This window comes from Camelus ferus, chromosome 17 (assembly GCF_009834535.1).
Source record: "Camelus ferus isolate YT-003-E chromosome 17, BCGSAC_Cfer_1.0, whole genome shotgun sequence".
NCBI classification, from domain to species: Eukaryota; Metazoa; Chordata; class Mammalia; order Artiodactyla; family Camelidae; genus Camelus; species Camelus ferus.
In genome coordinates, this window is record NC_045712.1 from 44,968,032 (window position 1) to 44,981,322 (window position 13,291).

At 35.6% G+C, this 13,291-nt stretch overlaps 1 protein-coding gene across 1 annotated transcript; it reads left to right on the top strand.

The window, feature by feature from the left end:
• Positions 1–558: 558 nt before the first annotated feature.
• Positions 559–1,193, top strand: LOC102512467 (60S ribosomal protein L10a-like). Its single transcript, XM_032459294.1, has one exon. It carries the CDS (start codon positions 574–576, stop codon positions 1,186–1,188), a length of 615 nt encoding a protein of 204 aa, XP_032315185.1. The 5' UTR covers positions 559–573; the 3' UTR covers positions 1,189–1,193.
• Positions 1,194–13,291: the final 12,098 nt, after the last annotated feature.

Below are 13,291 nucleotides of genomic sequence, written 5' to 3' on the forward strand. Positions count from 1 at the left end.
GGAGGGACAGTGACCACAATGTCCTCGTAAGGTCACTTTGTTGGTTTCCCCACTGTGGACAAAAGTGTGAGAATCAAGACCTAAATATAGGCTCAACAAGCTAATAAAAAGCACCAAGTTTATTTCAGCTAAACCATGAGATTTTCCGTAAGGCAAGGAACTCTAAAATTCTGCCCTTGCCACGTTTTTTTTAATGGATGTGTATGTACAGCTTACAATAAGCACAATCCTTTTAACAAAACATGAAAAGATTCCAAGGATCTCTCAATCCATTATTGAAATAACCAGATTTTCAAGAGTATTACAATCTTACACTCTTTCTCTGAGCCTCATTCTTGTTATGGTGGCCACTGCAGCTAGCTCTGCCTTGGTCTGGAGTCCAAACAAACTGAACAGCTTCTCTGTAATATGATTTGAGTATCACTAAGTCTTGCCAACCTAAAATTTTCTCCCCTATCAACTAGTATCAGGACCTAAAACCCCATATTCATGTTATCCCTTTCTGTCTTTAAAAAATTTGTCTATTCAAAAACAAAGACGTTCTCTTTTCCAGTTTTCGCAGGGCAAGGCATCATGAGCAGCAAGGTCTCCTGCAACACCCTGTACGAGACAGTGCGGCAAGCCCTGCACAGGAACCAGCGCAAGCGCCAGAAGTTTTTGAAGACAGTGGAACTTCAGATCAGCCTGAAGAACTATGACCCTCAGAAGGACAAATGCTTCTCGGGCACCGTCAGGCTGAAGTCCACTCCCTGCCCCAAGCTCTCCGTATGGGTTCTGGGAGACCAGCAGCATTGTGATGAGGCCAATGCTGTGGATATCTCCCACAAGGACATCAAGGCTCTGAAGAAGCTCAACAAGAATAAGAAACTAGTTAAGAAGCTGGCCAAGAAGTATGAAGCCTTTTTGGCTTCAGAGTCTCTGATCAAGCAGATCCCAAGAATCCTGGGCCCAGGTCTGAATAAGGCTGACAAGTTCCCTTCCGTGCTGACCCACAATGAGAATATGGTAGCCAAAGTTGATGAAGTGAAGTTCACAATCAAGTTCCAGATGAAGAAGGTGTTGTGTCTGGCAGTGGCTGTTGGCCATGTGAAAATGACAGATGATGAGCTTGTGTATAACATCCACTTAGCTGTCAATTTCCTGGTGTCATTGCTCAAGAAAAATTGGCAGAATGTCCGGGCTTTGTAAATTAAGATCACCATGAGCAAGCCCCAGCGCCTATACTAAGGTACAGCTTAATAAACCAGCTGCCACCAAAAACAAACAAACAAACAAAAAAACAAAAACAAAGATGTTAGGACGATCTTCCCTAACTTCTCAATAATATCTCAATGTGAATGTGTTTTCAGATTAGCCAAGGAAATGGAACATGGGATGGATAAATTCTGATGAATACAAATGGGAACAGATGTGAGTATTTCTCTCCCTCATTGTATGCATCAGAATCAATCCATCAGCATGTTCGTAACTGTCCCCTTGACAGTCAAGGAAATGATACTATTTGGCCCTAAGGTATAAAGCTGCTTACTTGTGGGCCTTCTCAGGATGGGATCAGGAGCAGCCTCTGTCAACATGGAAGCACCAAGAGTTTCCAAACAGGTGAAAGGGCCTGAAGTTCTTTTCTCATCTCTCTGAAGATTCCCGGGCTGTCACAATGGCTCCAGACTACCCAGGGTCCTCACCCAAATCTACTTCTTTCCCTCCACTGTGGAGTCGGAGGTGGAGGGGTGAGCTTTGAACTAACTCAAGCGGTCAACTACAGAGTCTGTGGAGGATCCCAGACATAGAGCCAGCAGCCAGCCTAAGATCTCCCTAGATCTCTGAGCAAACGAAGAGTAGAGAAACCATTTTTCTGATTGGGACAGGTAATAATTTCATTCATCAAAAATTTAGCTAAAGCAGGGAATCATTAAAAAAAAAGTGATGCATAACACCCTCAATAGTTTATTGAAACAAAATATAAACATGCTTTTTTCTGCTAACTTTTTATGTTGGCCCAAGATGTTTTCTTTGAATATTAGAACACTGGTAAAAGTTCTCCATCATTTTTCTTCAAAAGCCACATTCATAACTCACATCTACAATTTCCAGTTTCCATTTCTTTAAAGCAAAGGAAAATTTTAAGGACCATTATGTGGTAATTTGAACACAAAATCCTTCCAAATTTTTCTGTTCCCCTGCAATCATTTATAATTGTCTCACCCATACCTAATTCAATAGCAATTTTTAGCAACTCACATTTACTGACTCTTTTCAAAGTATGCAATTTTGTTTTCATAGAAATAGCTCTCTTTTCATACCCAATGTTCATTGTTTTACATACTATTTAATTAAATTATATAATTACATCAGTTAATGTAGTCAATTGGTTTAGTAGAGGGTGGTTTAGAGAGGCTCAATGTTATTTTTTCTTTGAAGGCAAACTCTTGTCCTAAGATATTTACCTGGCAAATCAGATATTTACGGCAAATCAGATTTTTAATATCCAGGGTCAATTATTATAGATTGAGAACTCTTTTTAGCTCCTCAGGATACAAAAACAATCGAGGAAAGGAGGGCCCTCTGGCATGAGAAGAGGAGGTCACCAAATCCTCTTCCTGAAAGCAACTAAAATAATGGACAATATTAACAAAATAGCTACATCAGGACCCTGGAAATCAACCAAAAGAATGTAACAAACTGAGAAGATTTGCTCATAAGAAACTAGTGATTTTGGAGAAGAACAGTGGGAACCGCAGCATATTTGCCCGGGGCTGATCCCATCAACCTCCCTCACCCTCTCAGATCAGTTAGCATAGTCATTCTAATAGAGGCAGCAAACTGTATTACCAAGTTTCACTGCCAGAAAGGGATGACTTAACTTGCAGCTAGAGGTGAAAATCTGATACTCAGTGAATTATAAGCAGCAATCTCAGTGATGAGCAAAAAAGGAAGGTCATTCATTACACAGTCTGAGGTGGTGGTCCTATTTGGAGCAAACATCAGACTAGAGGACTAGCCAGAGATTTAATAGGGAAATACAAGAAATGAGCACTCACAGAGGCATCCAACAATCTTCCCACATATCTCTGGCTGATCTGGAGTTGGCATCTATGTACAGGAGAGACCAGAGGGAGCCTTACAAAGAGTAAATGCTAGGACACACTTTAAACTGCCTGAACTTTCGATGCATTCTCAAAACAACACACAGAGTCATCAGCACTGAGTGGGACACTTCCTAGTTAAAGATGTATGAACACAACCTCTGAAGAACCATTGGCTGGTCACTAAGCAATGTAGACATAAGGACAACCCCTAGGAAGCCAGGCTTTAAAATAATATATTGAGATATCAGTTTATATTTATTTTATTTATATTTTTAAGTGAGCAAAGAAAGACATCAGCAGCCACATACCTCAAGGGAGACAGATTTCATAGGAAAGTTACTAAACAAACAAAAACCCTCAGGGGCAAAATCAGAATCCAGATTTGCTACTTTATGTTACCCAAAATTTAAGTTTTCAACAAAAAAAATTATGAGACACAAAAAGAAACAGAAATGCATGACCCACATGCAGGAAAAAAGCAGACAAAGAGAAATTGTCTGAGTTGTCCCCAGATGTTGGACTTAGCAGACAAAAATTACAAAGCAGTTATTATAGGTATATTCAAAGAATGAAAGGAAATTGTGTTTAAGGAATTAAAGAAAAAAATGAGAACAATAATCCAAAGAGACAATCTCAATAGAAGTTTTTTTTTTGGATTGTGGATGTAAAATGTACAGTTAACTAAAATAAAACATTCACTATAAGGCTGAACAGCAGATATGAAATAAAAGAAGAATCAATATACTTGAAGAGAGAGCAACAGAAATTACTCAACCTGGATTCCTCAAAAGACTAGGAATAGACTTACCATATGATCCAATAATCCCGCTCCTGGGCATATATCCAGAAGGAACCCTACTTCAAAAAGATACCTGCACCCCAATGTTCATAGCAGCACTATATACAATAGCCAAGACATGGAAAAAGCCTAAATGTCCATCAACAGATGACTGGATAAAGAAGTTGTGGTATATTTATACCATGGAATACTATTCAGCCATAAAAATTGACAACATAACGCCTTTTGCAGCAACATGGATGTTCCTGGAGAATGTCATTCTAAGTGAAGTAAGCCAGAGAGAGAAAGAAAAATATCATATGAGATTGCTCATATGTGGAATCTAAATAAATAAATAAATAAATACATACATACATACATACATACATACAAAACAAAACAAAACAAAACAGAAACAGACTCATAGACATAGAATATAAACTTGTGGTTGCCAAGGGGGTGGGGGGTGGGAAGGGACAGACTGGGATTTCAAAATTTGTAGATACTGACGGGCATATGCAGAATAGATAAACAAGATTATACTGTACAGCACAGAGAAATATATATAAGATCTTGTGGTAGCTCACAGCAAAAAAAAATGTGACAATGAATATATGTAGTTCATGTATAATTGAAAATTTGTGCTCTATATTGGAATTTGACACAACATTGTAAAATAACTATAACCCAATAAAAAATGTTTTTAAAAAAAAGAAATTATTCAATCTGAAGAAAAGGGAGAATAAAGATTAAAGAAAAATTAACAGAGGCAGAGACCCATGGGAAAACATCCAGTACACCAGCATAGCTGTAATAGGAGTTTCTTAAAATTCCTTAAAATGTCGTAAAACTTGCCAAATTTAATTTAAAACATTAACGTACAGATCCAAGAAGCTGAAAAAATTAGGAGAAAATCTTCATGAACTTCAGTTAGGCAATGAGTTCCTAGATATGACACCAGACATGCTTTCATAAAAGAATAAAATGATAAATTAGATTTTATCAAAATTAAAAACCTTTTCCACTTCAAAAGATACCTATAAGTAAGTGAAAAGAAAAGCCACAAACTGGGAGAAAATACTTACAAAGCATGTATCCAGATATATAAGATTCTTAAAGCTCAGTAACAAGAAGACAATCCAATTTAAAAATGGGGATTGCATTTAACATTTGTGCACTGTATGTATGTTATATCTCAATAAAAAGGTTTATAAAAAGAAAAAAGAGGAAGAAAAAGAAAAATGGGGGAAAGATTTGAATACACTTCACAAAAGATAAACAAATGATTAATAATCATGTGAAAAGATGCTCAACATTTTTACTCATTAGGGAAATGGAAATCAAAACCACAATTAAATACCATTACACACCCACTAGAATTTCTAAAATAAAAATAAAAAATAAAAAAACACCAATTGTTAGTGAGGATATAGAGAGACCAGAACCCTCAGTCTCTTAAAATGTTGAACGTACATTAATTAGCCAAATGAGTCAGCATTTCCACTCTCAGGAGTCCAACCAAGAGAAATGAAAACATATGTCCACACAAAAACTTGTGCACAGTTTGTTCATAACAGCATTTTTCATAATAGCTAAAAGCTGAAAGCATCCCAATTAGTAAATGAATAAATAAATTGTGTTATCTCCATACTCTGGAACTGTATTCAGAAATAAAAAGGACCAACTGCTGATTCTCCCTATAACAATCACAAAATCATCTTATTAAATGAAATAATCCCAATACAAAAAACGTATCACATGAAATGTCCAGAAAAGACAAGTTTATATAGACAAACACACCAGACACATTGGTTGCCTAAGACTGGAGGTGGGAGGAGGATTGACTGCAAACTGGCACAAGGGAATATTTTAGAGTGAAATGTTCTAAAACTGCTCTGTGTAATGGCTGCACAAACTCTATACATTTACTTGAAAGCACTGAATTGTAGACTTACAACAGGTGGCTTTAATGTATGTAAATTATACCTTCAAAACACTATTTTAAAAAATGAGACCTATTTCCCCATCTAATGGTGTAAGGAGAGAAACAGCAATAACCAAGACCACTGTAAGTTTCATAGCAGTGATAGATCAAAGGCCTCTGGGAACACACAGGATGGGGGAGTCAGTGAGCAAGAAGAGGGAGATTAGAAAGGCTTTACGAAAAAAGTGATGTAGGAGCTGAGGCTCTAAAAACACCCTTAGTTTTAAAAAAAATATTACATGAAGTTTAAGTACAGTTTATCCCAGACGTAAAAGGATAGTTCAACATAAGAAATGCTAGCAATGTACTTGATGTCATTAATAGACTAAAAGGAAAAGAATAATATGCAATTATCTCAGCTGGTGCAGGAAAGGAATTTGATAAAGTTCAGCAACAATTCATGGAGGATAAAAAAAAACTCTTGGCAAACCAGAAAAGAGAAGAGAACCAGGAAGACAGAAATGCACTTCCTTTAAGATAGGAAAAAGCAAAACCACAAGTTTGCTCACTATCTCTACTGTTGTTTAGCATAGTAGTGGAAGTATTGAAACAATACTAGAAATCAAGTGTAAAAAAAGAAGAGGTGTTAAGATGAGAAAGAGATAAAGATTTATTATTTGTGGAGGCTATGATCACTTACATAGAAAAAGCAATAATCTTTTAGAAATAACAGTTGACCAATGTTGCTGGATATAAGATCAACTTACAAAAGTCAAAATCATTTCTTTCTGTGAGGGAAGGTATGGCTCAGTGGTAGGGTGTGTGCTTAGCATGCACGATGTCCTGGGTTCAATCCTCAGCACCTCCATTAAATAAATAAATAAATACGTAAATATACCTAACTACCCTCCCTGACCCCAACAAACAAAAAAATCATTTCTAACTCAGTAGCCAACTAGAAAATAAAATAAAAAGTAAGATAACCTTCACAATAGCAACAAAAAGTATAAAGTATCTAGAGAGTTTCACAATTCACTATGAGGGAAGTTTTTTAATTTAAATAAAGGAAAAAGAAAAAAAGTTACAGAAATGGAGTGGCATTCCATGGTCCTGAATAGGATCACATATGCTTGTCACTTCACTATCAAATAATCTACAAATTCTCCGTAATCACAATAAAAATCCCACCTAATTTTTTATAGGTACTTAACCATCTTGATCATCTCTATGAAAGAATAGACAGAAGTCCACCAAAAAACTAAATCAACTTCAAAAAAGTAGAGGAAAAAACAAGATTAAGAATTTACTAAAGCTGTAATTATAAAATACAGTTTAATTTTAGAGCAAAAGTAGACAAACAGATATGGAGCAGGTGTATTTCATGGAGAAATAGATATGTTTACTCAGCATTTAATAAAGGTGACAGCATAAGTCAGTGAGAAAAGGACACTGTTCAGAAAGTAGTATTGGGAAAATTAAATCATAATATTTAGAAAAGAAAACTAGGACTATTTAACACCATGTATAAAGGTGTATTACATACAGATAAGTGCCTAAATGTGAAAAATAAAATTATAATCTTAATAGATGAAAATTAGTAGAATATCTGTCACCTAAAGGTGGATAAGGCCTTCTTAAATAAAACCCAAGTGCATAAACCACAAGGCAAAAAAAAAAAAGTATGCATTTCCTTACTTAAAAATTAATTCTTTCTTGTCAATAAAGAGTACTGTGGACTCACAGACATAGAGAACAAACTTATGGTTACCAGGGGGTAAATGGGATGGGAAGGGATAAATTGGGAGTTCGAATTTTGCATATACTAAGTTACATATATATAAATATATAAATATATTTTATATATATAAATTAGATAACCAATTTCTACTATATAGCACAGGGAACTATATTCAATATCTTGTAGCAACCTATAATGAAAAAGAGTATGAAAATGAATATATGTATATGTATGACAAACATGCTATACACCAGAAATGGATACGACACTGTAAACTGACTATATTTCAATAAAAAAAAAAAGAACACTGTGGATAAAGTTGACAGACAGTAGATTGGGACAAGAAGCTTGTACTATCCAAGCTGATCAGGAACTAACCTAGAAAATATACAGGGAATATTTGCAAAGAAAAAGAAAAAGATCACAATCCCAGCAGAAAAATGGACAAAAGTATGAACAGGTGATTTGTACAAAAGGAAATTCAAAATACTGTCATTAATAGTGACACTCAAAATCATCAGAGAATAAAAATTAAAACAATAATGAAATATCATTTCACCTCAGATAAGACTGGTAAAAATTAGACATCTGGATGAATTCTCACAAAAGTCCATAAGATCAGAATTCTTTTCAGTGGCAGAGAGCTGGGGGCAGTCTGCCTGTCCCTCACTGCAAAAGTGGGTTCATAATATGAAGGGGAACATCCTATGGAGAAAAATACAGCATTAGCAGCTATGGATGGAATGTAACATAGCGAATATAGACGGACTTTTTTAAAACAGGTTTAGTGAAAAAAGTAAGAAACACAATGAGATCTATTCTAAAATACAATTTACTTAAACGCAGAATACAAGCACATAAGATAACAATATGAAAAACAGCTCAGGAACAGACAAAAGATGTTCTATAAAATCTTAGACTTGTTCTTTATGGAAAGGGAATCAAAGTAGAAAACTGGAATTAAAGAGAGTCAAATAGGTAAAGTAAATAAATGAATGAATGAATGAATGAGAGAGAATGTCTTCAAAGAACCTGGTAATTCCCTACTTTTTCTTCCCATTTTAAGTGACCCTATGGTCTCTTAATAATTTCCAATTTCCAATTAAATCTTTATTTTTAAGGAATTAATTCATGCATTATGTACTGTGATGAGCAAGGTGTCACCAAACAACAAAATATAAAACCTTTACCTGAGATTTAATTTTCAGTTTCATGTGAAATAAAATGGTGTGACCCCTACAGTCTTCAATGGAACGTGGAGAATACTCTGAGCTAGGTATTTGGAACTCTATAAACTTTGCAAGAAAATTAAAATGAAGCCAACACTTTCTTTCCTTGTGAGTTTGTTAATCCAGTTTTTTTTCCCCAAGTATTTTTATCCCTGTACTTTCAAACTCTAGACCTAGATATTTTTTTATAACCTGACTGCAAGTTGAAGATATACACATACTCCTACAGTGAGCCTCCCTTGGAATATGCAAAAAGATTAAACAGATTGTGAAATTAAAACCCCATGTGTGCCAAACATGTGGGTGTATTCACTTCTTAATTCTGCATAACCAACATGATTTTGTCTAAGACACAACTTCAGTGTGAGGAAAATACAAATGAGACCTTCAAAGATACTCAGTAAATTCTCGGCTGTTTACGAATACTATTTCTCATGCTTTCTGTTGCTTATTATAGGAAGACTTTGATTTTCTTTGTAGTGTATGTTGGTAAAGCAGAGAATATATTCTAACCATGTGTTAGAAGCTTTGTGACCGAAAGTGGACATCCAGATAGCGCTCTGAGGTCTAGAGCAAAGCTCAGGCCAGCCCACCCTGAGAGTCCTGCCAAGAGCCACAGTGGCTGGCCACAGTCTCCAGTCAACTTCTCTTTACCAACAGCCTCACTGCAGGCCTGGCCCCACCCTGTCCATTCCACAGCATCCCTGCAGAGAACTACTCCCTACTCTGGCCAGAGACCTGCACCTTCACACTGGTCCCCAGGCTGACTTCCTCACAAGCCTACCAGACTCATCGTAGCATTCATCTACAATTGCTGATAATTTATGGTAGAGAAAAAGTTTCTCTTCTCTGACTTAAGATGATTGATGAAGAGTGTTCTAAAACACAAAACAGTCGGGCAAATAGTTAAGAACACACTCATTTGTAAGCGGATTAAGAACATCCATTGGAATTCAAAAAGTCAGCGTACCCATGTCCAACGAGTCCCATGGAACCGTTAAAGGAAGCCCTGCAACTCTCTAACATGAATGCTTGCAAGTTGGAAAATTCAAGTTTTAAATAAACGTCTCATAGTTCAGTGTTGACCAAGGTAGGCCCTTCCCACAGCCCTTTGAACCACTCACTCATTCCTCTGCACAGCCGCCAGAGTGGGTGAAGTAACCACCCCTCTGGGCAGAAAGCCACTAGTGCTAATAAATTAACTAATCTTTTGGGTAGACAGCCTTCCCCAGTCTTCTTTGCAAATGCTCAACCCAATGTAGGCTTGCTGACCTCATGGAGCACTTGTGTCCATGAAGCTCTCAGAAGTCTCTTCAGCCCTCGGGAAAGCTGCCAACTCAAAATGAATAAAGCTTGAATATGCAATCTAGATCCATGTTTTATTTAAATTCCAGTGATCTGCTGAGAGGTCTCCTGGCTCCCCTGGGCCCACTAGGGCAACTCTAAACAAACCCCATGGGCAGAGTGCACCAGGCCATTTCATCCACATTTCTACCTCTCTCACAGCTTCCAAAAACCTTTGGGGTAAGCTGAATTTACATGAGCATTTAAAAAAGCAAATTTCTTATATTTTTCAGATGTCATTACAACTCTCATTTCAAATATTCTCTGAGAAGGCTGTTGTCATTCATTTGCAGATGGGAACTGCAAAAAGCTTTACTCCTTTAAGGTTACAGGACTCCCAGGAAGGAAGAGGCAGACTTGGGAGACAAATCAGACAGGGCTGTCTGCCCATCCCTGGCCTCCGCTACTGTCACAAGACCACTGGCTTCTCTACGCAGGCCTCCATGTCTCCCACAGGCCTCTCTTCCACCTCTCTTGGAGTTGAACTGTAGTCGAATAGTTTTTTGATTTATAAAAATACGCACTGACATTGTTCAAAACTGAAGAAAGAAAAGCTACCAATATGCTAACTATTAACAATAACCATTATTGACATTAATGTTAATAATGATTCATTCAACAAATAATATTAATGTATTTACTATCTCATTCCATATGCTTATATGCATTTCATATACTCCATTATGTAGAAAACCTGCTGTGTAGTGTGTCCTGCTTGGTTTTATGTCAGAATTATTTTCTAAGCATTACATACATTATCAAACATCCTTCTGAATCACAGATTTTAACAGTCACAAAAAATTTCATTCTACAGGTATACTATAATTAACTTCATTTAATTACACAAGCAATATATGAAGTACAGATTTTCCTTAAAAAGACAGAACAATCACCCACTCTGCCAATACCAGCTTAACACAGTAGTGTCTCTCTAGATTTTTAAGAGCACAGAAGTACAAAGACAAATGTGGATTCTACTATATTTCTTTGTCATCTGATTTTTAATTAACAATATATGTTAAACATTTTTAATTCTAATAATTTTTTTTGTTATTATTTAACTATCATATTTCATTCTATGGCTATACCATTATATCCCTTTTTAGATATTTAACTTGCTTCAGTTACTAGCCATTATTAACACTGCTTCATCTTTATACATAAATCTTTATGTACAGACCCCAATTCACTCATAAATAAAAACTCCTAGAACTATGGTGCCAAAGAATACCTTTCATTTGCTAAGGTTCCTTATTCATTTTGCCCAACTGTCCTTCCAAAAAATGACTCTCAGAACTGCCATCAACAGGGTTTAAGAGCTCTCATGAACCGACATCTAAAACCACCCTTAACATTATAATTGTTTTAAATTATTTTTTCAATTTGATAGCCAAAAGAAGGTATTTCATTATTTGAATTTACATTTGTTTTTCCATAAAGATTGAGCTTTTTCAAATCTTTCTTATTATTAAAATCATCCAATTTGTTGTTAGGTTGTTCATCTTTTTCTTGTTGGATTACAGATCTCTTTTTTAATTTAAGAGATTAACATTCTATTATGGATATCACAAATAGTTTCTCTAATTTGTCATTTGTCCTCGAATTTTTCTTAATTTTTTAAATATTTCCATAATAAAAAATAAATTTCCCAACTTTTAGTCCTGGACACATGGTAGTGTGAGCTGACACAGCCTTTCTCCCACTTCCACACAATACAACTACATAGAAATTATAGATGGGAAGAAAAAATTAAGTATATAGTTTAGGTTAAAAGAAAGGAGAAATTTCTTGGTGCCATAAGCAAAGGGGGCAGGATACAACCATGTGTCAATGTCATGACACTCGAAAGGTGTGTCAAACTGAACAGAGACCCTAAGGATCCTGTGTTTTAATAGTTCCATAGGAATGAGAGATATGGCTCTAAATCCACAAAAGGTAGGGAGCAAAAGCCAAAATCACTCCTATCACCAGACCATGGAAAAACTATTATCTTCATAAAAGAGAAGACTGGCTATATCAAATGAAAGCCCACTCTGTAGCAACTCTTTCACAGTCCAAAATCCGTGGAACTCCCATAGGAGAAAAAAAAAAATAAGAAGCTCTGCTGAAAATGAGTTCACAATTCAAAATTATAAACCACACTCACTACTCACTGTGACTGGGACCCAGTATACATAAAAAATGGACATAGTAGTACTTGTGATGAAGAACAATCTTAAGACTCTTAGATGATTATCTTTTAAATGAAGAAAGATAAAAGAAGAAATAAAATCATACGGAAAACAGAAAAATATGAAAAAAATAATTAGCAAATTAACTTTTTAGAAATTAAAATTTCACTGTACAAGATCAACATAAGATTAAACATAACTGAAAAGTTAATTAACTGGAAGAGGGAGATGAAGAAATTAATAAAACAAAGAGGTGGAAAATGTGAAATAGAACCTTTTAAAGGAGGACAGAAAAGCAAGGTAATATTCTGAGAGACAATAGATGAGACTCTTCTAGAATTAATGAAAGACATGAATCTTCAGTTAAACTATAATGAGCTCCAAAATGATACATTTTTAAAAACCCTATCCCTAGGCACATGTAGTAAAACCCTTGAACATCAAAGTCAAAATGAAACACCATAAAAGGGACTGGAGGAACAAACAGATTATCTATAAGAACAATTACACTGACAGCAGACTTCTCACTAGTGATAACAGAAGTCAGAACACAACAGGTTAATACCTTTAAATGACCAAGGGAAAATAAATATCATCCCAGAATCCTATATGTACTAACACATGATTCAAGGAGGAGGAGGAAATAGTCATTTTCAGACAAAGGCTGAGGAAGAAGAAAACTTACATGTCATAACAGAAGTACCTATTAAAGGAAGTAATACAGGAAAAAGACAACTGAACTCTAAGACAAGAGCAGGATGCAAGAAGCAAGAGTAAAGCAAGTAAACTGGTAAAAATATGGGTAAAGTTATGCAAGCCCTGAATGAAAAAAGAGAATTAGTGACAACAGTAAGGACTTATTTGGAGGACTTAAAGCAAGTGAAACTAAATTACTATAAAAAAGAAACATGAGGATGGGAAAAGGAAAGATCAGAATTAAAATGTTCTAAAGTCCTTGAATTATTCAGGATAAGGTTATTGTTGTAGTTGTTGTTTTAATTAACTATGCATGTTAAAAATT